Below are 24,639 nucleotides of genomic sequence, written 5' to 3'. Positions count from 1 at the left end.
TAGGGTTTTGAATGCTATCATGTCGATGCAATAATGAAAAGTTGTGTCCTTCAAGATATAGACATTTATGCATTCTAATTCAGAAAAGGAGGTCATGCAACTTTTACCCTTAACATTCTTATTTTGGAAAGTGATGGATGGTATTGCATTCAAGCAAAAAGCATAGAGAATTTTTAACCTGCTAAACATGGGGCATGTTACAATGGGGCAAAACATACATATAGATGTCAAATAATGTACGACATTGTATCATGATTGGGTAATTCTTGTTTTTTGCTACCACTTTTCAAAATGCATTTTATATATCATTCAGTATATGATTTTACATTCCTTTTCACAGAGTTTCACCTCACATTACAGTAAATAAGTATGGTACATTTATCTAAGACCTTAAAAAATCCCAAAGAAGACCATTTTCATCATCAATCCATTTTAAATAAAAAATGAAACCTTGCATCAAATCACTGTACTTACGTGAAAAAGTTCATATTATTTTTGTGAGGTATTACTCACCTCAGCATAGGAAAATCACTCAGAAAATCCAATATTTGCAAGCTAAGTTTGTCCGGTCTTACAAGTTACAACTGCTAGCACTTGGGATATGTTGTTTGGTAAGTAGTTTTTAGGGTTAATTTGCACTTCCTTCTCATAATTATGGTATAATTAGTTACAATGTTCTCCCAAACTTTAAAAATAAAAGCTAAGCACATCTTCCTTAACCAGTGGGATCGAATAAGCACTTTGTCTCAAACTATTAAATTTAATTTTTTGTCAAATTTAAGAGAAATCTTAACTCATAAGAGACAAAGTACTTGATTAAGGATGGACATTGTAGAGGGTATACTCTATACTCTTTCTTAGCATATGGTATCTGTTTTTTCTTTTCATAAAGTAAAGGGGAAAAAATCTTTCAAATAATACTGTGTCACATTGTATGCAGTAGAGACGAGTCCAGTCCAAGTGTCCAAGAAGAGAGAGAGAGAGAGAGAGAGAGAGAGAGAGAAAGCTGTTTGTTGTTTGACCCTATACAGGATGTGTATTCTGGAATCTCACTTTATATCTAAAAGCTTTGAGGATTGTATTAGTTGTAGTACTTTCAAATTTAAATTTACATAATTTCTAAAAGATATTTATAAGGTAAAAAAAATACATAAAAAAACCTTCAAAGTTGTTTATCAGATAATGTTTTTCTTTTTGTGTTGAATATCAATATGTGTGTGCTGTCACGAAGTCTAACAAGTAATGACATTATCTTAGTTTTCTTTAAAATATAGAGAATCTTAATTCCTAAGGGCTTATTTGTTTTCAATCCCTTTAATTTTATATAAATCTTATTGACTCTTCATCTTCTTCTTTATTTTTTTTTTCTTCCAAGCAAAATATGTATTGAAATGTAAGACATGCAAACTTGTTTCATTCATTTGTTATAAACTACAAGCACAATACTATATAATTAAGTTTAAAACCAATAAGACATTAACTGATAGTGAAAGTAATCTTTCTCCACTCTCGGTAAGAAAATTTTCTCCATCCTAAAACATAAAATTTTATCACTCACCTTCAAGAATTTTCTTAAATTTTTTTTGTTAAATTTGAAATAATTATTCAATAAAAAAAAAAGACAGCAAATAGTAGACATTTTTTTTTTTGTTGGGAAAATATGATACTTCCATTGCAAATAGAAAAATATTCAACCAGAATAAAAAGTAAGAACACCAGAAAAGAAAGCAACTATGAGGCTGCAAATTAATAGTAAGACATTTTGCGTGTGTGAGTATGAAAATGAGAGGTTTCATTCCCCAAATTATATCCCATGTAAAGGGTCAAATGCCATTGAATCATATAGCCATTAATACAAAAGGGACATCTTATAATCTCTAACTTGAGTTCGAACATCATCTCTAATAGATGCTAACAATCCTTTTGCAATATTCACCACTTCACCTAATAATTGTAAATACTCTTTAAAAAAAAATGCCATGTTCACAACAAATACTACGTCTACTTAGTAATTTTTTTATTTTTTATTTTTGTGAGTTAAGTGTAAATGAGATAAATCATACTTTGAATTAAACCCCCACATAGAGGGATGAGTGCCCTTCAATCATTTAGCCATTTACCCAAAAAAAAAAAAAAAAAATCCTAATGAAATTAGGGACCATCTTACAACCTTCAACTTTAAAATAATAAAAAAATATCTTAACCTTCAACTTGAGTTAAAACAAAAATAATCTCTAAGCAACTTAAAAAAAAAAATATATATATATATATATATATACACACACACACTCTAACTTGAGTTCCAACATCATTTTTAATCAACATATTTTATATGCAGTGGCAGAAAAAGCAAACTAGAAAAATAATTTCACTCTTAAGCCTTTTGATTTAATTTAATTGTTGTCCTCCTTTAATTAATTAATTAATTTTTTTTTTTTTTCTTCATCTCTCTTTATCAACATGTTTTGGATGGTCTTTAGCCGAGCCAGTGGAGCCTAGTCGTTACAAGGGTTGGGCTTGGGCCGGCAGCCTTATTTCCTTAACTAACACACATGCCGGCATGCTAACTTTGGGTGGGTCCCACCAATTCAAACTCTTCTTTTTGGGCCCCACTTCCATATTTTCAGGAGCACACTGAAACTTATTAGAAATTCACTTTATCTCTAACTCCCCCTAACCTTCTTTTAGGTTCGGCTCCGAACCATGGGTTTGAATATTTTTGAACGTTGGAGGGAGACGTTTCAACTTAATTGACGATAAGACCCTTGTGGCCTTTTATAAATTGTTGTTCTTTACCGGGATTGTAATGTAATTGAACCGACGCTTCAGAGTTCGGATCATGTTCAAGAAAAAGTTTATTTGTGTCCATTTATTCAAGTTTAAGGGTATATTTATTGGCCGGATGCACATGCGCGTTGCGTTTTGTAAAGTTGCGTTTTTACGTTTTTTTTTTTTTTTTTTTTCTTCTGCTGTTGCTCGCGTCAGGGAGACAACGATACTGTTCATGCTACTATTCATGAACAGTAACTGTGATTTATTGACTTTTTCGTCTTTTTGTCACATCTGTAGGTCTTATGTACTATTCACGTGACCCACAACTTCACTTTTCAACCAATTTTTTATTATAAATGGGTCTCACAACACTATTCGTACATTTAAAAATTAATTTGCTACAGTATTTTCAGTTTTCAGTTTTCAATTTTCAACAATAAGTTTTATCCAAATGGATCCTAAGTTCAAAGTTCTATACAAACGGACCCTAAGTTCAGTTTTCATTTTAGGCTCGACTATCAGACAATTTAAGTTCAAAGTTCAAACATAATAATATACTTGCAAGTATTATGTAATATATATATATATATATATATATATATATATATATATGTATAAAAATATATTTTTATAGATTTGAAATTAGATTGTATAAATTTGTAAATAAATCTATAAGATATCAAGTTATGATTTATAATTCATCAATAATGGAAACAACCTATTTTGTAGTAAATAGACTACAAGGTTAGTGGATTTGATTGTTATAAACAAAAATCATTTTATCTAATTAACTCGAATAATATAATTCTAACTACAATTTAGTTATTAACAATTGGTATGGATTTGCGAAGGAGTAAATAATTTTAAATGTAGTGTTTATTGCATATGAAAAAAAGAATACGTTGATAGAGTGGTTTGTGAACAAGTATGAGTTAATTTGATAATAAAATGAACCAAGCTTAAATACAATTTGATTTGGTGATAAGTTCGAGATCAGATTATGTTTAAAGAGAAAAAAAGTGAATCCTGAATTTTTAATACTTGGCTCAGCACCATCTCACACTTTTGGTGCAATAGTCATTTTACAAGTATAAGTGTTTGTGGAGTGTGGGAGGTAAAGACTGAGGTTCAAGTCTTTAGCATGATCTTCAGCATGAAGTATCACACATATATACACTTAGATTAGACTATAGTAGAATTTCTATCTTGTATAAAAAAAAAAATAAAAAATAAAAAAAAACTTGGCTCAGCTTTGCTCAACTCATTTTCAACCTTTGTGCTTTAAGCTATAAACAAGCAATTTGGTTGGTAATTAATGTGGGACGAATACAAATAGAGAAAATTGCATTAATGTCTCTTGAGACATAAAAAAATTACACTTCACTCCCAACGTTTTATTAACACATTTTCCTCCTTGAGGTTTGTGATAAACACACTTATTTTACATTTGAGTTATCCAATGAACATTCCTAACTTTTGGTAAATTAAGTTAATCAGATCACTTAAGGGGGAATAGGGATTTTAGTTTATTTCTTATATTTATCATAAGAGCAATGACAGAGACACAAATTTTTGCACAACATTTTAAGGTAGTAAGTTACGATTTGAGCAATTTTACTTTCATGCAGGCCCACTAACATCACTTTTATATATCAATTACAAATAGGTCACGTTAGTTGGTTTTTTTTTTTTTTTTTTGCTGAATAAATATTTTATTGATCAAGCAAACATAAAACATCTAGAAGAACTGGGCCTGAGACCATCGTTATCCAAAGCTTGAACAATTCTAAGTTATGTTAGTAATTGTGAGAAAAGTTGTTGAAAATTTCATATCACTAGATTATATTAAAATTCAAGATGGGGACTACTATTTTTTGAAACTTCAAAGGTCAATGTTGAAAATTTCTATCCTCCCAACTAAATAGGGCCTAAGGAGATTGGTGTAATTTTGCCAATAGGACATGTATATAAGTTTCAGATACATGCAATCTCTATAATAACTACTGAAGATATGACACCTAATAAATGGTTATGAGAGCATTAAAATTTAGACTAATTATCATTTTTGAAACAAGCATTTTACCTGCAGGATTTATTTAAGAATTATGACACATATACAATTGGTTGGAACTCTGGATTATTAATTAGAAGTCTTAATCCCTTAATTAGCATGTCATCATCAAATATACGTGGTTTGCAGATGATCACATACATAATATTGCAAAGGAAATAAAAGGTATAGGACAATATGTTTTACAACAAAGTTGTCGGACTCTTTGGAAAATATCTAGAATTTACTGACAAAGATTGTATTTATAGGTTGCAAAGTACTGTCAATTAATGAAACTTGGTTGTGGATATGTACAATTTATCTTTTGACAGCTTCATGAATGGATAGTATGGATTTTAAAATAATAATGAGCCTAAATAAAATCTTTAAATTGAAGTCCCTTAAATTCTTAAGATTTATATTATTTATATTCTCATTTCATAATAAAGTGACTAAATTTTATATTAGTCGTCAACCTATCTCTTTCTCTTTTCTTTTTTTGAATTTAAGACCAATTATAAACAAAATATATGACATTAAATACAGACACAACTAAAATCATCTTAAATTAATTATCTCAAAATTTGGCCTATCATTTGTTCAACAACCTACTTTTAATTTGGTTCATATTTTATCAGAAAATTTTCCTTCCAACAATTCTCATATCAATATTTGTTCTTTGAAATCAAACATTTACGAGATTACCTTGCTAGCATCCAAATGTTTGGGACAAAAATTTCTTGGTCTGCCCTGGAAGCTCCTGATATACAGACATTCTTTAAACAAATGGTTAATAGTGGCCTAAATCATGAGATGGTGCACATATCATGTGCTCCTCCTACTTACTCTGTCCATGAATTGCTTACTGGTTGCCCATCACCAATCAGTGACAAATGGCATGAAAGATAAGCTGCTTTTCTGCCCCTCCCTTCTTTTCTCTCTGGAGGGCTAACTTAAGTTGGTCTGCTTGGCTAGCCCCACTTTTTTTTTTTTTTTTTTTTTCTGCTTCTTTTCCTCTACTTGCTCACTTTCATGTAATTTCAAGCATGCTCTTGTGCATCATGGGGGAGAGAGAGAGGGGAGGGAAAAAAAAGAAAGCTAAAGTATAAATGGAACATGCATTTTCTTGGGGACTTTTAACAAATCAGCTCAAAAACCCTTTGAAAAAAGAAACATCTTTCTAGAAAAATAAAAAAATACAATGCCATAATTGGTTTATAATCTTTTTTTTTTTTTGTTAAATTTGTGACAAGGACTCATTTTGAATTAGACTAGTGACCAATTTTAACTAGTGTATTGATCATTGAAAATGACCAACTGCCTAATTTTACCAGAAGAATTATATGATGGTGATGCTCTTACTGTATGGTATCCATTTAAAGTTGCAAAGTACTAATTAATTTAAAAAGTGGTGTGCATGGGGTATAAGAAGGGGTATAAAACAAAAAAACAAAAAAAACCCATACTATGTGGTTTTAAAAGACTCGTAATCATAAACATGGATTGGATGCAAAGAAGCTTTCAAGTGGAAATGAATGGACGAGGGCATTGCATTTTTCAAGTAATAATGTAATATCATGAAAATATTAATTTTCTTTTGTTCACAAGTACAATGGTGCTAATGATCATCTTAACCTTTCTTAACCTTTTAAGTATTTGTTTTCGTTTTTAAAGTTGAGTAATCTAATCATGATGATATGTTTAGCCTTTACAAATAAGCAAAGGGATTGGTTATTCATTATTATTAGAAGAATATTAGGCATCATGAAGGCATTAACAAAGGAAATACATAGTGAAGTCAAGAGGCTCTTAGCTCAGCCACAAAGTCACTCATCTTATTGTACACAACAACACCTAATCCTTAATTCCAAAATTTTGGATTTAATTATGAATTTTTTAACAGACCAGTCAGGACTAATTACATATATTCACAATAAAAGAATATAAGACCTTAATGGCTTAGACTTGGAGGCACGAATGAACTTACTATTTTTAATACAATATTTGCCCAAACTCAAAAGAGTTCTTAAGTCAGAATTCTTCAAGTAACAAACTTGAAATATTTTGTTAATTTCTCTGTAATGGTGTGAAATCAATAGGAAAAAAATATCTAAATATGGAAGCTCTATATATAGACAATGAAAAATTGCCTTTGAAAAAGCATGAGGCTGTAACTTGCCATTATAGACATTAAATATCTCATTCCTCGGTGTTGTTGTTAACTTCTTCTTGTTGTTGTTGTTGTTGTTTTTTTTTAGTAGCAAAATCTGCACATTTTGTAATTGTCTTGCTCGAGCTAGACTAACCTCACTCGAGCGGATATCGAGCGAGACTAACCTCACTTGTATCCACTCATCCTCACTACTACGTTGCTCATTCTTTGCTCAACTCTCGTAACTCGTTTGTGATGGCTTGGTTAAGTGCCAATATAACCATTTTGTTTCCCGTTTGCTTTGTTTTTGCCGATCACACAATTTCTTGCACCTTGGCCTCACTTGAGCGAGCTATTAATTTTTCTTTTCATCATATTTCTTCTAAAATAATATTACTCTTTTTTTTTTAGCTGGATTAAAAAAGGGGTCTTTGGTATGGACTCATCGATCTCACGTCACGTGACGGCAATGAGTAATACAATGTGTACCACACAGGTCTTATTGGGAGTACTGCTCAACCGCTTCTCTCTGAGTACTGAGACAAGAATTCTTACCATCAAGTCACTCCCCGTATAGTCTAAAATAAAAATTACACACATATAATGCAATCTATAGTTGTATATTCCAACATATACTAATGGGGCTGTTAAAAGCTTGGGCTAACTTAGGCATGTTAGATTCTCAAACATACATATAATAAAGTCATGTGAGGATTCAAAAAAAAAAAAAAAATGAAATCAATTGAATATTTTATAAAATTCCTCTTAACTCTTAAGTTGCCCGAAAGAAGAAGAGGACATGCTAGTTTAGGGATGGAATAGGCACATTTGGCAGAATTAAATAGGAATCCACCTAGGTAATCTTTCAAATCTGAAAGGGACAAAGCAATGTCACACACAACTAAGCTAAAAAGGGACCTAAGTAACGTTAAATGTAAGAATAACTCAACAAATTGAAGATCATTTTGGATTAATAAAGGAGACATTTGGTTATGTAATGAAGGCATATCAATGTGTGTAAAATTCACGTCAAACCCACCTAGAATTAGTGCTTAAACTACATAATTACTGTATTATTTGCCTTAAATTCAGTGAAGTAAGCTCTGTCTATTTTCTAGAGAAGACACATGGTAGCTTCTCAATGATATTTTTGCATGCAAATCAGATAAAATATTAACGTTAATTTTGTTATGCACTTACAAGTTACAACAAAGGTTAATTGATACATGTTAAAAGCAAGTATTTTTGAGGATTTGCAAGCAAATTGAGCTCAAAAACACAAATTTATTTTTTTTAAGAAATGTTATGTCTATAACATTTTTACAATAAATTTTAAGTGACAAGTTATTATTGGTTTTTACTGATCGACAAAAAAATAATTTTAGTGACATGTTTTTATTAGAACCAATAACAATTTATCACCTATAATTTATTGTAAAAATATTATGAATGTACCACTTCTCAAAAAAAAAATTATTACATTTAGTTGGTTATTTGGATAAGTGGTAAGATAAAATTAGATTGTTTATTTATTCAGCTTATTGAACTTATTTATAATTCCTTTTAAACTTTACTTTTTCATTATAATTCTTTTTAAACTTTACTTTTTCAATGGACAGTTGTACTTTTGTCCTACTTATTTTGTAAGCTCTCAATAAATCAATGAAATAAGCTCCCCTCTGCAAGGCCAAAAAAATTAACTTTGCATTAGAATCTAAACCACCAATTACACTCCTTGCCACATCAACACCATCTAAGGTTCCTATCTGATAATAAAAAAAAAAAAACCATCTAAGGTGCGTTTATATTGTTTCCATATTGCCATAAATTTCTCAAATAAATTGGAGATTTTTGGGCCTTTGACATTAAACCAAAATCAAGATTATCTTACCAAAATGATGCAAGGATTGATTTGATGTTGCATATCAATGATGTACCCATATTTTATTTTCACATATCATGAATGGGTACATCATAGTTAAATCCAAATTGCAATTAATAGAACAACAATAAGTTTATTCTGAATCCATTTTTCAAAATAAAAAAACAAACCCGTCAAATGGATGCCTCCAATTCATTGCATAAACACTCAAATTAGAAGTTGATTTGACCATTGCACCCAAATTTATTGAAAAAAAAAGCACCTAAAAATCTGCCGATAGTGTCCTAGATTTCATGTGAAAGTACAGGTACATAACAAAATGTCATAACATTTCTACATTCTTGTTTTCTGTTCGAATGGGTCACAATACAATATTCATTATTTTATTTTGACAGATAATAAATTGACATCTTATTTTGTTGTAAAAATATTATAATATTTTATTGTACCCATAAAAATACTTTTAAAAAAAAATTTACCGAAAGAAGTTCTTGGATTTGAAAATATAAATATACATACATCGCTGATTTGAACTAAAAATCGGATTAGGATCTTGAAAGTTTTCTAAATAACTATAAGCATTGAATTCTTTAAAATCTTAACCATTCGTTGTTAAATAAATCGTTCAGATTTTATCATGTCATCAATTACTTGAATACTTTCCAATAAATAGTTGAGATTTTAAGAACTTCACAATAGGTCCATTGTCAAAATTCTAATTAGTTATAAGAAAGTATATATATATATATATATATTTTTTTTAATTAATTTTTTTTTCCTCTCAAGGAAAATAATTTTAAAAGCAAAAATTTCTTATAAAAAATTTAGAAATAATTATATAGGAAAAATATATACCGTCAAGTCCATGCCGAGAGGCTCGGAGCCAGGTTCGGTTAACCTTTTTTCCACTAATATTAGACAGAGAGAAAAAGAAAACAAGAAAGAGCAAGAAAACTGTGAGAGAAACAGAGGGAAAGTAAGGGAAAGAGCTAAGAAAATTTCTCTTCTCTCTCTCTTCACTTTGCACAAATCTCTCTCTCTCTCTCTTTACAGATCAACTCATCAAAACCCTAGTCTCTCATTCATCCATTTCCCTGAGAATTCAGCTAAAATAATTTTTTTCTTCTTAAATTTAACACCACAAACAAAAAAATTTGAACTTTTTGTTAATTTCTATGTAAATTGTTGAATTGAAGTTTTTTTTGGAAGTATTAAGGCCTTTAAATTAATGGGTATGATTTGAAATCTGAGTTTCTGATTAAAAAAAAAAAAAAAATTCTGGGTTGGTGTGTGATAAAGAAAGCAATGGCAACAGAGCAAGTATTACCTTTTTCTGTAGCTTCAATGGTTGAAGATGTTCTTCAAAAACATGGTACCAGATCAAGCGATATGGGATTGGCTTCAAGGAAGGCTGAGGAAACTTGTATGATCAAATCATTTCTTGAATTTTATTTGCACTTCAATGTTTACTTCTTCTTCTTCTTTTTTCTCTATAAAAATTGATTGAATTTTGGATTTAATGGTTTCTTTGATAAGCAGAGGAAGCATTTCTTGTAAATTGTTTCTACACAAATTATGGCTTTAGCATATATATTATGACAATGAAAATTTTGTAAAGTATAAGGTTGATTTGATGTACATGTTATAGTGGTAATGAATTATGTGAGGGGATAATCATGTGATTACAATCTTATGTAAATTTTATAAATTTACACACAAAAAATGTCTTAGTTATGATATGATTTTTCATTGTCCAATAATCTCATTTTTGTATCATCTTTCTCATTGCATTAATTATTTTTTTTCTTTTCAATTCTCATAATCTCATTCCCAAGAAGTTTTGGAACTTTATCATGATTAAATGCTTAACATTTTTCTTGCATGGAATTATAGCGATGAAGTTAGAATTAGAATAGGAATCCTTAAATTTTGAATAGCTGATTACTCAATTGCTTTATGCTCCAATGAATTTGGAAAGGATTCTACATAAGGTGGAGCTGAAATCAACAAAATGAATTCTGCAGTAAAATCAAGATTTTGATATCTAGACCTCTAAGGCTCTAACCTTCTTTATATCGGTGTTGGTTGGTGAAATGTGGCTTCTCTTAGCTTGAGATGTGATTAATAAGAAAATAAATTTAAGGTTGCTGCATCATTGTGTAGCCTTGAGAAGATATGAAGCAGCCGGATGGCTCAGAAGGGCGGTTGGAGTGGGTGGGGGTAAGGAATTGCCTGCAGAGCCTACTGAAGAAGAATTCAGGCTTGGGTTGAGAAGTGGAAAAATCCTATGCTATGTTCTTAACAAGGTTCAGCCTGGAGCAGTGCCAAAGGTATGATTCAGCAAGGTTTTCATTTTCTTTTCAGCTTTTCACATGTCTGTTCATATATATTTTAGTTGGTTTTGATGATGTTTATTGACTAATTTAGGTGGTTGAGGGTCCTTGTGATTCTCTTGTTATTCCTGATGGGGCAGCTCTATCTGCATTCCAGTACTTTGAAAATGTCAGAAATTTCCTTGTAGCTGTGGAAGAATTGGGGCTTCCAACTTTTGAAGCCTCTGATTTGGAACAGGTGTGTGATGTAGTTAACATGAATAGGAAAATCTGTATAATGGGCTTCATCTTCAGATTCTACACCCCTCTTGCCTTTAGTCAAAAAAGAAAAAAGAAAAAATGAAAAACTGTATAATGCCATTTCAAACTTGCCTGTCCTTGTCTCTTTTTTGGATGTAACTTATACTTGGGGGAAAAAGTGGTTATTTTGGGTTGATGATGAACCAATATGGCACAGAATTACTTTGAGAGAGTTGTCAGTCTGATGTTACATTGTTTTAATCTCCTGACTGTACAGGGAGGAAAATCTGCAAGGATTGTGAACTGTGTTCTAGCAATCAAATCATATAGTGAATGGAAAGAAGGAGGTGGGAATGGATCATGGAAACCTGGTGCAAATTTGAAAGCACCTGTCTGTGTGAAATCTTTTGTACGAAAAAATTCAGAACCATTCATGAATTCTTTTTCAAGGGCCTCATCATTGAATGAGAAGTCTCTACAGAGTCTGTCTGGTGATCTATCTTCATACAATGATATCGGCCATGACATCAATGAAGCAGTTAGTGAGCTTTGAATTTCTGTTCTTTTTATATTAATTTTTACTTTTCATAGTAGCATGACACCAAAAGTTTTTATATGTGTTCTTATCTGCAGGGTTCCTCTCGTTCCTTAAATATGCTAGTCCGTGAAGTTCTCTCTAATAAGAAGCAAGAAGAAATTCCAATTGTAAGTGTACTGGTGCTTTCTCTGTTTTGAATTGTCCTGATATAAATAGATTTTGAGGAGACTGCTTACAATTCTGCAAAGTATGTACTAAGCAGGAATTTGCAGAAGTCATAAAAATTGCCGACTCCAACCATGGATACATTTTAGAGAATATATTGTCCCAGTTGGATGACACTAACCATTTGAGATTCGTCCACAAACTAACCATTTGCCTACATGTTCATTCTTTTAGACTTCTTGTCTGGTCTAGAAATTCTCTGTAATAACTTATCACTAGTTATATGTATTTTTGTAATTGTAACTAGAGTAACAACTGACTCTTGAGCCTGTCACAGATTGTAGAATCTATGCTTAATAAAGTCATGGAGGAGTTCAACCGTCGCTTGGAAAGCCAAAATGAACTGGTAAATGTTGGCTTTTTATTGATATTCCACCTCATACACATGGTGTTTGCCTAGCAAAGTTCCTTGCTGCCTTTGACTATGATTTATGTGAAGGGTCAGGATCCTAATTTCTGCTGATGCTAGTGCAGAAATCATGTTCTTCCTATAGAAAACTCTCTTTTTTTTTTTTTTTCTTTTTTTATTAAAAATAATTGTCGGTGATATTAACGTATCTGGTAATCTGACAGATGAAAACAACTGCAAAGGATATGGCAGAATCTGGCCCTGATGATTCTCTATCCAAAACTTCTTCTGATGATATAAAGGTATTTACACACGAATAGAAAGTTTAAAACGCAAGTGATAAATTTGTCACACTCAAAATATATAGTTTCGACAAGCAAGTTGATTTCTTTGTTGTGTCGGCACATATGAGTGACCTATTCTCTCAATATGATTAAGGTGGAAGAAAAATCTGGCATGCAATATAAAGAGGAGGAAAGTAATGATCGGAAGTATGATCTTGATGAGGGATCAAAAAGTCTGCTTTTGAAACAGCATACGTTTGTTGAACAACAACAAAGAGATATTCTGGTAAGTTGCAATGGTATCAAACTTGCTGGCTGGAAAGCTGTTAATCTGCATGCAATTAGTGACTTTGCTTTTTAAATCCTGTAGGAGCTGAAACATATTCTTCATAGTACAAAAGCAGGAATGCAATTTTTGCAGGCGAAGTACCAGGAGGAATTCAACAATCTAGGTACATTATAAATCAAAACTTGCATGGTTTTATAAAGTTCTTCAAGGAGGAATGATATACTAGCTTCCCTTGATAGGTAAGCACCTGCATGGTCTGGCTCATGCTGCTTCTGGATACCAGAGAGTTCTTGAAGAAAACCGCAAGCTATACAATCAAGTGCAGGACCTGAAAGGTGACATTCCAATTGGTTTAAAGTTTTAACTTAATGTCTTCAGTCATTGACACTTAATTAAATTTCTCAACAAGATCTAATGGACATACATCTATTATGTTTGATTAGGAAACATTAGGGTATACTGCCGAGTGAGGCCTTTCCTGCCTGGCCAACCAAACCGTTCAAGTTCTGTGGATCATATAGAGGAAGGAAATATTTCAATTATTGCCCCTTTAAAATATAGCAGAGAGGGGAAGAAATCATTCACTTTCAACAAAGTATTTGGTCCTTCAGCAACCCAAGGTATGTTTTTGCAGAGGAGGTATTTTGAACAAAGTATTATTTTGTCAAGCTTCCTTACAGATGCTATCATTTTTTGTAGAGGAGGTATTTTCAGACACCCAACCTCTGATTCGGTCTGTTCTTGATGGTTACAATGTTTGTATATTTGCTTATGGACAAACAGGATCAGGGAAAACTTATACTATGGTAAGAGATTCACTACATCCTCATCATATTTGATCATTTCTTCACTATAAGGCTTTGATTTATGTTTTCCAAAGAACATTTATCATTTCTATTAGTTTTATTGAATTGTCTTATCTGTCAAACCAGAGTGGACCAAAAGAGCTTACAGAGGAAGGTCAAGGTGTAAATTATAGAGCATTGGGCGATCTATTTCTCCTCTCAGAACAGAGGAAAGACACCATTTGCTATGATATTTCTGTACAGATGCTTGAAATTTACAATGAGCAAGTTAAGGATCTCCTTGTGTCAGATGGTGTCAACAAAAGATATCCTTCGCGACACTAGTTTATATCTTTATTTTAATGTGCATTTGACAACAACTTTTTCTTTTAGCTTTTTAACTTATTTTCTTATATTCAACTGTTTAAAGCCTCATCATTTGAGGTATAACTATACTTTAACTAACTTTTAGCAAATAAACAAATAAGCTTTCAGTATAATAAAATCTTTCTTGCTTATCAAAAAGAAAAAAAAAAAAAATCTTTCAGCAAAAAGCTTTATCCAAACAGATTATATGCCTTGATCAATGCACCTCTTACTCCTTTATGTTTCCTTATCTCCAAAGTACATTAGAAATTCGTAACAGTTCTCAAACCGGAATCAATGTACCTGAAGCAAACCTTGTACCAGTATCAACAACATCTGATGTTATAAATTTGATGAACCTTGGGCAAAAGAATCGTTCAGTGGGTGCTACAGCCATGAATGATCGGAGTAGTCGTTCCCACAGGTATGGTTAATTCTGTCTAATAAGTTTTAGAATAGAGAAATTTTTCTTTTTAAAAATTTCCATTTAGTTATTGTTTCTTACATGAACGAGGAATGATAATATCATATCTGTTTTTCATCATCTCCTGATTTTGAGAACATTGATTATAGTCTTCCCATATGCGAAAATGGATACTAACTTCTGTATGGTATCTATTTCCAGCTGCCTTACAGTTCATGTTCAAGGAAGAGACTTGACATCTGGTTCTATTCTCCGTGGTTGTATGCATCTAGTTGATCTGGCAGGAAGTGAAAGGGTTGACAAATCCGAGGTGACCGGAGATAGATTAAAGGAGGCACAACATATCAACAAATCTCTATCTGCCTTGGGAGATGTGATCTACTCTCTTGCACAAAAGAGTTCACATGTTCCTTATAGGAACAGCAAACTCACGCAACTGCTCCAAGATTCACTTGGTGAGGTTCTCAATGTCCTCTTGCCTATAGAGACATCCTCTTCTATATTTCCACAGTAATCTCCTTTATTGTTAATTTATTGGTTTTTTGTATCTATTAGGAGGGCAAGCAAAGACTCTCATGTTTGTTCACATTAGTCCGGAGCCTGAAGCTCTTGGAGAAACAATTAGTACACTCAAATTTGCTGAAAGGGTTTCCACCGTTGAGCTTGGTGCTGCACGGGTCAACAAAGATAGTTCAGAAGTGAAAGAACTTAAAGAACAGGTTTTTACTCGTCATTTTTCTGTTTGTTTTGCATGATGAATTTGAGAAAATTCCTGACTTCTCTGCTCCCAGTCTCAAACATGTTCGGTCTAGTAATTGTTAATTTTATTTCAGATGGCTTATCTTTAGGCTGCATATTTGTTTTTATTTATATTTATATTTCTGTATTATAAATTAAGAAGTTGACACATATGTCTTGTATACTTTGATAATTGTGTTGAAAAATAGATGTGTCTTGTTTATTCTCTTTTTAGATTGCTAGCCTTAAAGCTGCCTTATTAAGGAAGGAGGGAGAAACAGAGAGCATTCAAAGCTCTCAATCCAGCCCAGAAAGATTAAAAATGAAGTCGTGTGGATCTTCTCCTTCCCATCCTAGTTGGAAAAGTTTTGGAGACTTCTCAGCAGGTCGTAGGCAAGCAATGGACGATGTGGGTAACTTAGAGGTATGAACCAAATGTCATAACTGGTTGATAGGCCATGATTTCATGTTAGCTACGTAAATTAGTTTTGTCTGAGCACTATGGATTCATCTCAGGAATGCCATATGTACCAAAGTCTGGATTGAAGTCATCATTTTTTGTCATTCTTACTGTTACATTTTTCCGTCTCCAGTGATATATTTTATAATCTTTTGGCATTGTAAAATGTGATAATTAATGAAGCATAGAGATAATGAAAAGTTGAAAGGATTGACCAATCGGCTTAGATCTCATGGTTGCTTCATCCTTCATCAAAGTTTCATTTTGGGTTTGAATCTTTGACCAGCTATTTGGTGGGGTTCACTCTACTAGGACTTTATTTGAACCTCAATTTGATTTCCTATCAGTTTTCGAAAGTTGTTCTTGAGATCTGGCAGCAATTTTTAGAGGAAATTGTGCTATTTTATATTTGATACCATTTGAGGCAAAATTAAGTCTTCTCCAAATAGAAAAGGAATATTATATCGCATGGAAATAGGAGTTATTTTAGACTGTAGCCATCACCAGAAGATTATAAGAAAAGGTTTAAACAGCATTATTTGTTGGAATGTCCTAGTGATTAAGTGCATCAGTGAAATAAATTAATCTTAAATTTGATGAAAAAGCTGAAAATTGTCTCATTTCTACAATGATAGAACTAAACTGTGGTGCCTAAAATCTAATGATTACATTTATTTAATACCTTTATAAAATGCCGTTCATGGTCATATTTGCAGGCTCGGAGTAAATCCAAACTAAAACCAAAAAGACGTAGCCTAGATTTCCATGACATGTTGATGAGTTCACCTTCCTGGCCACTTGTTGGCAGTCCTACACTAATTGGAAAAGAGGATGACAAGGATTTTGTTTCTGGCGAATGGGTTGATAAGATCATGGTGAACAAGCATGACAGTGCAAGTGGAGATGAAACTCTGGTGAGACATTGGGAAGTAGACAACAGACTGTCTCCTGAAATGTTTGGTGAGAGTTATATCTCAGCTCCTTCAAAAATATACCCAGAACAAGCTCTCAATAAACTAACAGCCAACAAAAAGGACATCCAGGACTATGATGTACCTAGCAGTCGGTATGAAGTGGCCACTGATGATTCTGATGAGCTTGAGGCTGCAACTAGTGATTCCTCAGAGCCAGACATGCATTGGCAACAGAATCTTCCTAAACTTACCAATATTTCCAATGGCTTGAAGTCAAAACCAAAGAAAACAAATCCCAAGCCAACAAAGAACCAAGAATCAAGGTAACCTGTCTTAAATGCCTATATTTTACTATGTTCTTCTTTAAGCAGAATTCTGAATTTTCTTTGTGCTGCAATGTGGAGTGAAATAATGCTTCCCTTTCCAGTTTCCACATAGTAGCAAACTTGCATTGGTTACATTTGGGCTTGCCATTTACATGTTTCTAATAGAATGTTTTGAATTATGTGCCTGTAACCAGGAGTTTAATTCCATCACTGATTCCTACACCATCTCGGATCAAACCACCCAATGGTATTAGTCAATCTTTGCAAAAGCCTGGAAGGCAGGCTGTTCCAACTGATGGAAAGAGGAAAACCGGGAGTGCTAAGTGAGAATATTGCTATGGGGTTTTGATGAAAGTTGCTCTATGATTTTTTTTTCTTCTTATTTGTGTATTCATCATGTAGTTGTGTATAGAGAGAGAGAGAGAGAGAGAGAGAGAGAGAGAGAGAGAGAGAGAGAGAGAGAGGTTTCCTATATTGAGTGGCAATAAATCCAGTTGCCTGCATTTCTCCAATAGTGATCATGAGTTGTATAAGTCCCTCCTAGCCAATTTTAATGTGTCTATAGGGGTGCTGATATTGAGTTTTTTTTTTTTCCTTCTAAGACAAGTGTTTTTCCCTACTGAGAAAAAAAAAAAGGAATGAAAAAGATGCAAAATGAAAGAAAAACAGTTGATTTACATACATATTTTGTATTTTTCTTTTGCTTCTCTCCTTTCATTAGCAAAGTTAGCTAACTTTGTGTACGGTTCATGCAATGAGAAGAATTGAAGGGATTCAACATGAGTATCAGCCAATAAAGAGTTTAACAAACTAGGCACCAAAGGCAAGTTGAATGGTTTCTCATGACATTAGTGAAATTATTCAGTGCACTTAGTACAATACATCGATACACCCTCCTATTATATAAGGATAGGTTTACTTGTGGATTCCCACATGAAACCCGCTATAATGTGAGAGGCACAGTATATCTAATATACAAAATAATTTCCAATGACAAATATTTGTACCTTTCTTTGTGGGAGAAGGGAGGGGGGTATCCATGAGTCAAAATATTCTAACTTTTAACCCCCAAATTGAACCTATAATTTTAAGTATATCTGGCATCACAACATAATTAACAAATTACGAAAAAAAAAAACCAATTAAATCAAATAACCTTTCCAGCCAGAGTTAAATATATGCATATATTCACAAGAATACCCCAGTGGCAACAGGCAAATATTATTTCCTTCGAATCTTTTGAATGAGTAATATATTATATCACCCTCTTCTACTCTATGCCTAGCTCAAGTAACTGCATTGACTGCTGGAAAATATATTAATAGGACAACATATTTGTTGGAAAGAAAATTCCAAACTGTATTTCTTTTCTAGTCCTGCGTTTATAGGTTAATGCAAACAAATCCACACACAAATAAAGAAGAGTGGTGCTTAAGAAATCTCACTTCTGAAAAGTTAAATATAAACAAAAAAAATCGCCATTCAATCTCAACTTGTAAATGGGAAATTATGATGAATTCACCATTAATTAGCCTTTTCATGTTTGAATGTAAGGATTTAAATAAAGAGATGTGATGAATAATTGCTAGTATAAAGTACTTTTTTTTAATAGGAGCTAGTATATATAAATTACTTCGTATGAATAAATTTAATAAAGTACAAGATAATTTGAGTTGTTGGGATTTTGCTGTAATAAAAAAAACATTTATGATATTATGGATTTAAAATGACATTTTTAATCTAATCCTTTCAAATCCACCTATTAATAAAACTCCAATCCACCCATTAAAATAATTGCATTCTCTCTTTTCTTTTTTCAAGTCATTTAAACTAAAATTTGAAATTGAAATATCTTCTTTTAAATACTTTTACCTAAAATGAGAAGGACAAACTTTAGCTACAAAATTGGTTGTAGCCTAAGGCTACAAGTCTATAACCTTACTCAATAAAATAAATATTATTACATATTTTGAAATTTTGACCGTTGAATTGCATGTTCTTTACACTGTTAATACACATGTCAAATTTTGTGTCAATCGGATATTATTTACTATATGGTCCATAATTTTCTATTTTATGCATAATTTTAAATAATTTATTGATGACATGACTATTTATTTTTAATTTTCTAGAAATTTAGCAAGCATATAAAATATAATAAGAAGATGTAATCCAATGTTAGATTTGTCAAAATTTACCTTCAATAAAAAGATACTGAATAAGATTATAAGGTTAAGTTACAGCCAATTTTATAGCTAAACTTTATCTAAATGAGAAATACATTTTCAGGCCGAAAAGAACTTTTTGAACCTAAGGTTGCGTTTGGTTCGACGGTAAATCAATTCCAGACGGAAAATCATTTCAAGGGAAAATATTTTCCTGTAAAGAAAATGTACTCAAGCTATTTGGTTGCACCATGGAAAATAAGGCAGAAAACAAATTCCACTGTTTGGCATTTTCTGAAATTCGTTTTACTGTATTCATTTTCCCATGTTTGGTTTGTTCACACATTTTACGGAAAATATAAAATGCATTTACAAATAAAAACCTGCATTGCCTAGATGAACCTGTAATAGCACAAAAATAATCATCCACTTCAACAGTTGCAAAAAGCATCACAAAAATAATCATCGACTTCAACATCAACAAAGAGCATCCGAATATCACGTGGTAATATTTATATCAAAACGCACATAATGTACTTTCACCATTACAAGTCCATGGTGTGCAAAATTGATACCTACACGTGGTATCTGAACAGTACACATGTGCCCTACATGCTTAAAGTCACCATACATAACTTGGGCAATTGTATCGTCCCAATAATACAAAAGAGTTCACATCCTACAGGTTACAAATACATACATAGGCTGCTTACCGATAATACAATTGTCACATATATCATACAATGTTAGGATCATACTAGTACTACATCACACACAATCCCTAAAGCTACTACCATCACAATCAGCACTAAACAGACAAGTCAGAGTCGAGTGAACAAATAACTATCCATCCAAAGCTTCCTCAGCTTAGTATTCTTGGCCAGAAATCTCCTAGCTACCTTCTTATTTTCACACAGATGGTCAAAGGCAGTTGTGAGCATATCCTCACTATACCCATCCGCCGCCATAGCCATCACCTCAGAGTAAAGACTATTAAAATCAACAGGCCCCCGATTGATTTCTTTCAAGACCACAGCAATTTCCTTAAGCTGATCAGACAAATCAGTCAGAGAACTATCATCAAAGGGAGGTGCACGGCCTCTTTTGCGGGACTTCGAAAGTGTGGACCCAATGGTGGATGATTCTACCACATTCTTCCCCTTATCCACCACACCCTCCTCCCCATTATCAGCCACCATCTCAGTGCTCTCTGCATTGTCATGCTCTGTGTCAATATCAATAAATGACTTAGCAAAGCTTCCTGTGGCCAAATTCTTACCCACTACAATGGCCAACTGATCATACATCTCTATCTTCTTGTTCAAAAAATCAGCATGCTTACGATGCGCCTGTAAGGGAGACAAGAACATACAATAACAATGCAATGATCACTTCACTCATAAATTCAATATTCAATTCAATATAGATGTCATTAGATGATTTATGTGAATGATAAACAAGTATAAGCTGTTATTACTTATTACCACAAGAGACATAATCCATGATTTATAGGATAAGAACAATAGAAAATACAATGCACAAATATAGTTGAAAGCCATACCATAACTTCCTCTTGGTACGTCTTCGCATCGCATGTGATCATTTTTAAGCTATCATCCTAACCGAACCCACTCTTCTTTTGAAGAGTTTGAATGGTAGTCCACATTGTCCTCAAAATACGCATCCGATTCTCAACATACGAGGGGTGGCACTCGACCCCAAACTGTTCAGTTATCGCCTTGGTGATAGTAGCGAAGGAACCGGGCTTAAAAGTGTTCGAGGGCTTGTTGCCCTTCGTGGCCTCTTCGGCAAGTACAGTTAGCATCATCGTGTGCATTGGTGGCAACCATCGGAATTGCTTACTACCCACCTTTTCTTTCCCTTTCGACATTACTACATATGATAATTGTATAGTGAGACTAGCATTTAAACAATCCAAGTAGCATTCACGAATTACTGTGCAAATGAACAACAAATCAAACACACATACAACCACGATTATAGATATGCACAACAGAACGAAACAACTACTGGAAATAACAATGTATTATTGAAAATAATGATCCTTACACCACCAGAAGTCTACAGTAAATAGTTTGAGCATATAGAAAACAAGAATACAGTACATATGACAATCGTATAAATCTAAATAAAGTTCTACTCTCCACTCCTAGAATAATCAGACCACATAGTTTTGCATATCTCATCTCTCTTAGCATTCCACACTCTACTGTCTTCAACGGACTCCCGACATGACTGTGTTTCTTGTTGGGAGCCACTACCCTCTACTTGGTTCATTGCAGCTTCCATAATATAGTCAGCAGGATCAACCCCCATAATGTGATTATGAATCACACAACATGCTAACACTACTTTCACTTGGGTTTCAAAAGACCAAAATGGTTCTGCATCCAACACTCGAAAACGTTTCTTCAACACTTCAAACCCTCGCTCAATGGTAGTTCTCAAGAAAGAGTGTCGGAGGTTGAACAATTCTTGTTCATTCTCAGGAGGACGATCACTAAACTCTTTCAAGTGATATCGCACACTCCGATAAGGTGACAAAATTCCATTTTTATTACCATACCCAGCATCACCAAGATAATACTTACCTACATATGGTCAAAAATAAAACCAAATCACTACTATGCTTACAAAAATGCACAAAATTTATTAAACTAATTAACTCAAAAGGTGAAGTAATCCTATAATACTTGAAGGAATTGAAAATCCCCTTGGCCTAGCAAATGCATCATTTAACACACGTGAATCATGTGCACTGCCTTCCCATCCAGCCAATACATAAGTGAACTTCAAGTCAAAACTAATGGCAGCTAACACATTTTGCGTGGTTCCACCTTTGTGACCACGAAACCTTCTTTGTATCTCAGGTGGCACAGATGCACGAACATGTGTACCATCTATCGCTCCAACACAATCCTAATTTTCGACAAACATAATGATTTAGAATTACACAAACCTTCACAATTTACACATATATACAAGTCTCAATATTTACCTTGAAATAGGGATAGAACCTTCTGCTTTCCTTTATCTTTGGGGGTGTATTTTCGCTAGGCAATCTTATTAGAGCTCTATATAATTTTAGGACCCCCCTAAGGACGATGCTGAAGTATCTATAGACAGTTTCAGTCGATCTATGGAACCGACTACCAATTACACGAAACCTCACATTATGACCAATAATGTGTAAAAAAATTAGCACTTGCTCCGTAACGGACATGTGCATAGTAGGGCGTATGTGCTCCCCCTCAGTGAGGATGTGACATAAGTGGTGGAAAGCTATAGGCTTCATCCTAATTTGACTAACACAAAGTCTCTCACTTCCATGCAGAATACTATTTATGTAATGCTCTCTTTCGGCTGCATGATTAACATAAGGCACCCTAGGCAGTTGTCTACGTCGCAATTTCCTTACCAACACAACCCCCACAAGGAGGACAGATGCAACTGAGGCAAGAACTGCTGATTTGGTTTTTTTCTTCATCTAAAACATCACAAACATTGTGGTCTAAGAGGTATGCAAACAAGCATGATATTGAGTACACAGTATATAAAAACAGCCACAACAGTAAAACAGCAGGGCGCACCCTATCAACCAACACAACACCCATGATCTCTAACACAATCAGTATATACAGCCATACTCAAAGTTTGTTAAACAATCCAAATTCAGATAAATGTTATAACAAGCCCAGTTCAAGATCAAGGAAAAAAACACAACTACTGTGGCAGGCTGTCCATAGTATTCACAAGGTGCCATATGCATTGCTTAGCCAGTTCACAAATCACAGTCATAACGAGTACCAAAATTTATGCACATATATTTCTGTATCACCATAGCCATCAACAAGGAACACAACATAATACCATCACAATCAATATTTTATTGTATACAAACCAGCCAACTCCCAAACATTCAAGCAATCTATAGTATTTTTATTTATTTTTTATTTTTTGGACAAGTGAGATCAAAATCATTATGAGCAGCCATAAATGTTTAATTCCCCTTTAAATAATAATCTACTATATTAACCATACCCTTATTTTAAGTGTCTAAACATTTTCTAGCTAAACAGTAGAATACCCATCAACAAAAACATCAAGAGCTTTAACACCAACAAATCACATTGCATTTCTATTTCTGTATAATTGTAAGAGCAGCAAAATTTAATTTCTGAAATCAATAATTAATTACAAAAAGTAAATAACTATTTCTGTGATTGGTAAATACATTAATTTATTATAATTATAAGAGCAACAAAACCAAGCATTTCTATTTCTGTATAATTGTAAGAGCAACAAAACCTTTAATTAAATAAATAACTAGATAATTATTGAAAGTAAATAAATAATTCAATATGTATTTAATTAAATAATTTAATAAATATATATATATATATATATATATATATATATATATATATATATATATATATATATATATATATATCGGTTCAACCTAAGAGGGTGGGTCAGAGGTTTGGATCGGGTTTTGTAGAGCTTGGGTCGGAGGTGTATGGGTCGGAGGTAGCTGGATTGGGTTTTGTAGAATGGGTTGGAGGTGTGTGGGTCGAAGGTTTTGTAGAGTGGGTCGGAGGTGGGTGGATCGGGCTGTGTAGAGTGGGTGGGTCGGAGGTGTGTGGGTGAGGTTTTGTAGAGTGGGTCGGAGGTGGGTGGATCGGGTTTTGTCGAGTGGGTCGGAGCTGTGTGGGTGAGGTTTTGTCGAGTGGGCCGGAGGTGTATGGGTCGTAGGTGTGGGGATCGGAGGTGTGTGGGTCGTTTGGTGTGTGGATCGGCTGTTGTTGAGGCGCGGTCGGACTGTGAAAGGAAAAAAAACAGGAGAGGAAACTCACCGTGGGAGAGTTGCGGCGCTCGTCGGACGGTGGGTGAAGCTCGGACTGGCGTGGGTGAGACGGTTGAGCACAGACTGGCTTGAGGCAGAGAGTGGAGCTTGACTGGAAAATGAGGGACTGAAACGAATTGAAGGTAAAATAGACATGGAAAATGTTTTACGGGTGGGGAGGGTTTATTTTACGGTCAATGCTTCTGGTTTTCTGTTTGACCAAAATTTCAGGTGTTGCCAAACACCCACAAACGCGTAAAACATTTTCTGAAAGTTATTTACCGTCGAAACAAACGTAGCCTATAGGGCTTGGACTTGTCAATTGAAAGGCAACTAGCCTATAGGGCTGGGATGAAAAGAAATATCCCGGCCCATGGTCCATCCATGGACAATGCCCGTTCTTTAGTGGGCTGAACAAGGCTGCTGTGTGCTTTCTTGTTGACACTTGTAATATTCGTGAAAAAGTCATAGAAAATTTAG

At 33.5% G+C, this 24,639-nt stretch overlaps 1 protein-coding gene across 1 annotated transcript; it reads left to right on the top strand.

Annotated features, from left to right (window-relative positions):
* Positions 1-9,799: 9,799 nt before the first annotated feature.
* LOC142627144 (kinesin-like protein KIN-14G) lies at positions 9,800-17,793 on the top strand. The gene is made up of 19 exons (XM_075800945.1): positions 9,800-10,279; positions 11,020-11,186; positions 11,284-11,427; positions 11,707-11,967; positions 12,063-12,134; positions 12,470-12,538; positions 12,766-12,843; positions 12,980-13,111; positions 13,196-13,277; positions 13,354-13,449; positions 13,558-13,734; positions 13,814-13,920; positions 14,047-14,225; positions 14,528-14,689; positions 14,891-15,144; positions 15,245-15,408; positions 15,663-15,851; positions 16,604-17,124; positions 17,322-17,793. Exons 1-19 carry the CDS (start codon positions 10,162-10,164, stop codon positions 17,452-17,454), a joined length of 3,105 nt encoding a protein of 1,034 aa, XP_075657060.1. The 5' UTR covers positions 9,800-10,161; the 3' UTR covers positions 17,455-17,793.
* Positions 17,794-24,639: the final 6,846 nt, after the last annotated feature.

This window comes from Castanea sativa, chromosome 3, assembly GCF_040712315.1.
Source record: "Castanea sativa cultivar Marrone di Chiusa Pesio chromosome 3, ASM4071231v1".
Classification (NCBI taxonomy): domain Eukaryota; kingdom Viridiplantae; phylum Streptophyta; class Magnoliopsida; order Fagales; family Fagaceae; genus Castanea; species Castanea sativa.
Note: the sequence above shows the minus strand (reverse complement) of the source record. Positions and strands in the feature narration are given on the sequence as shown.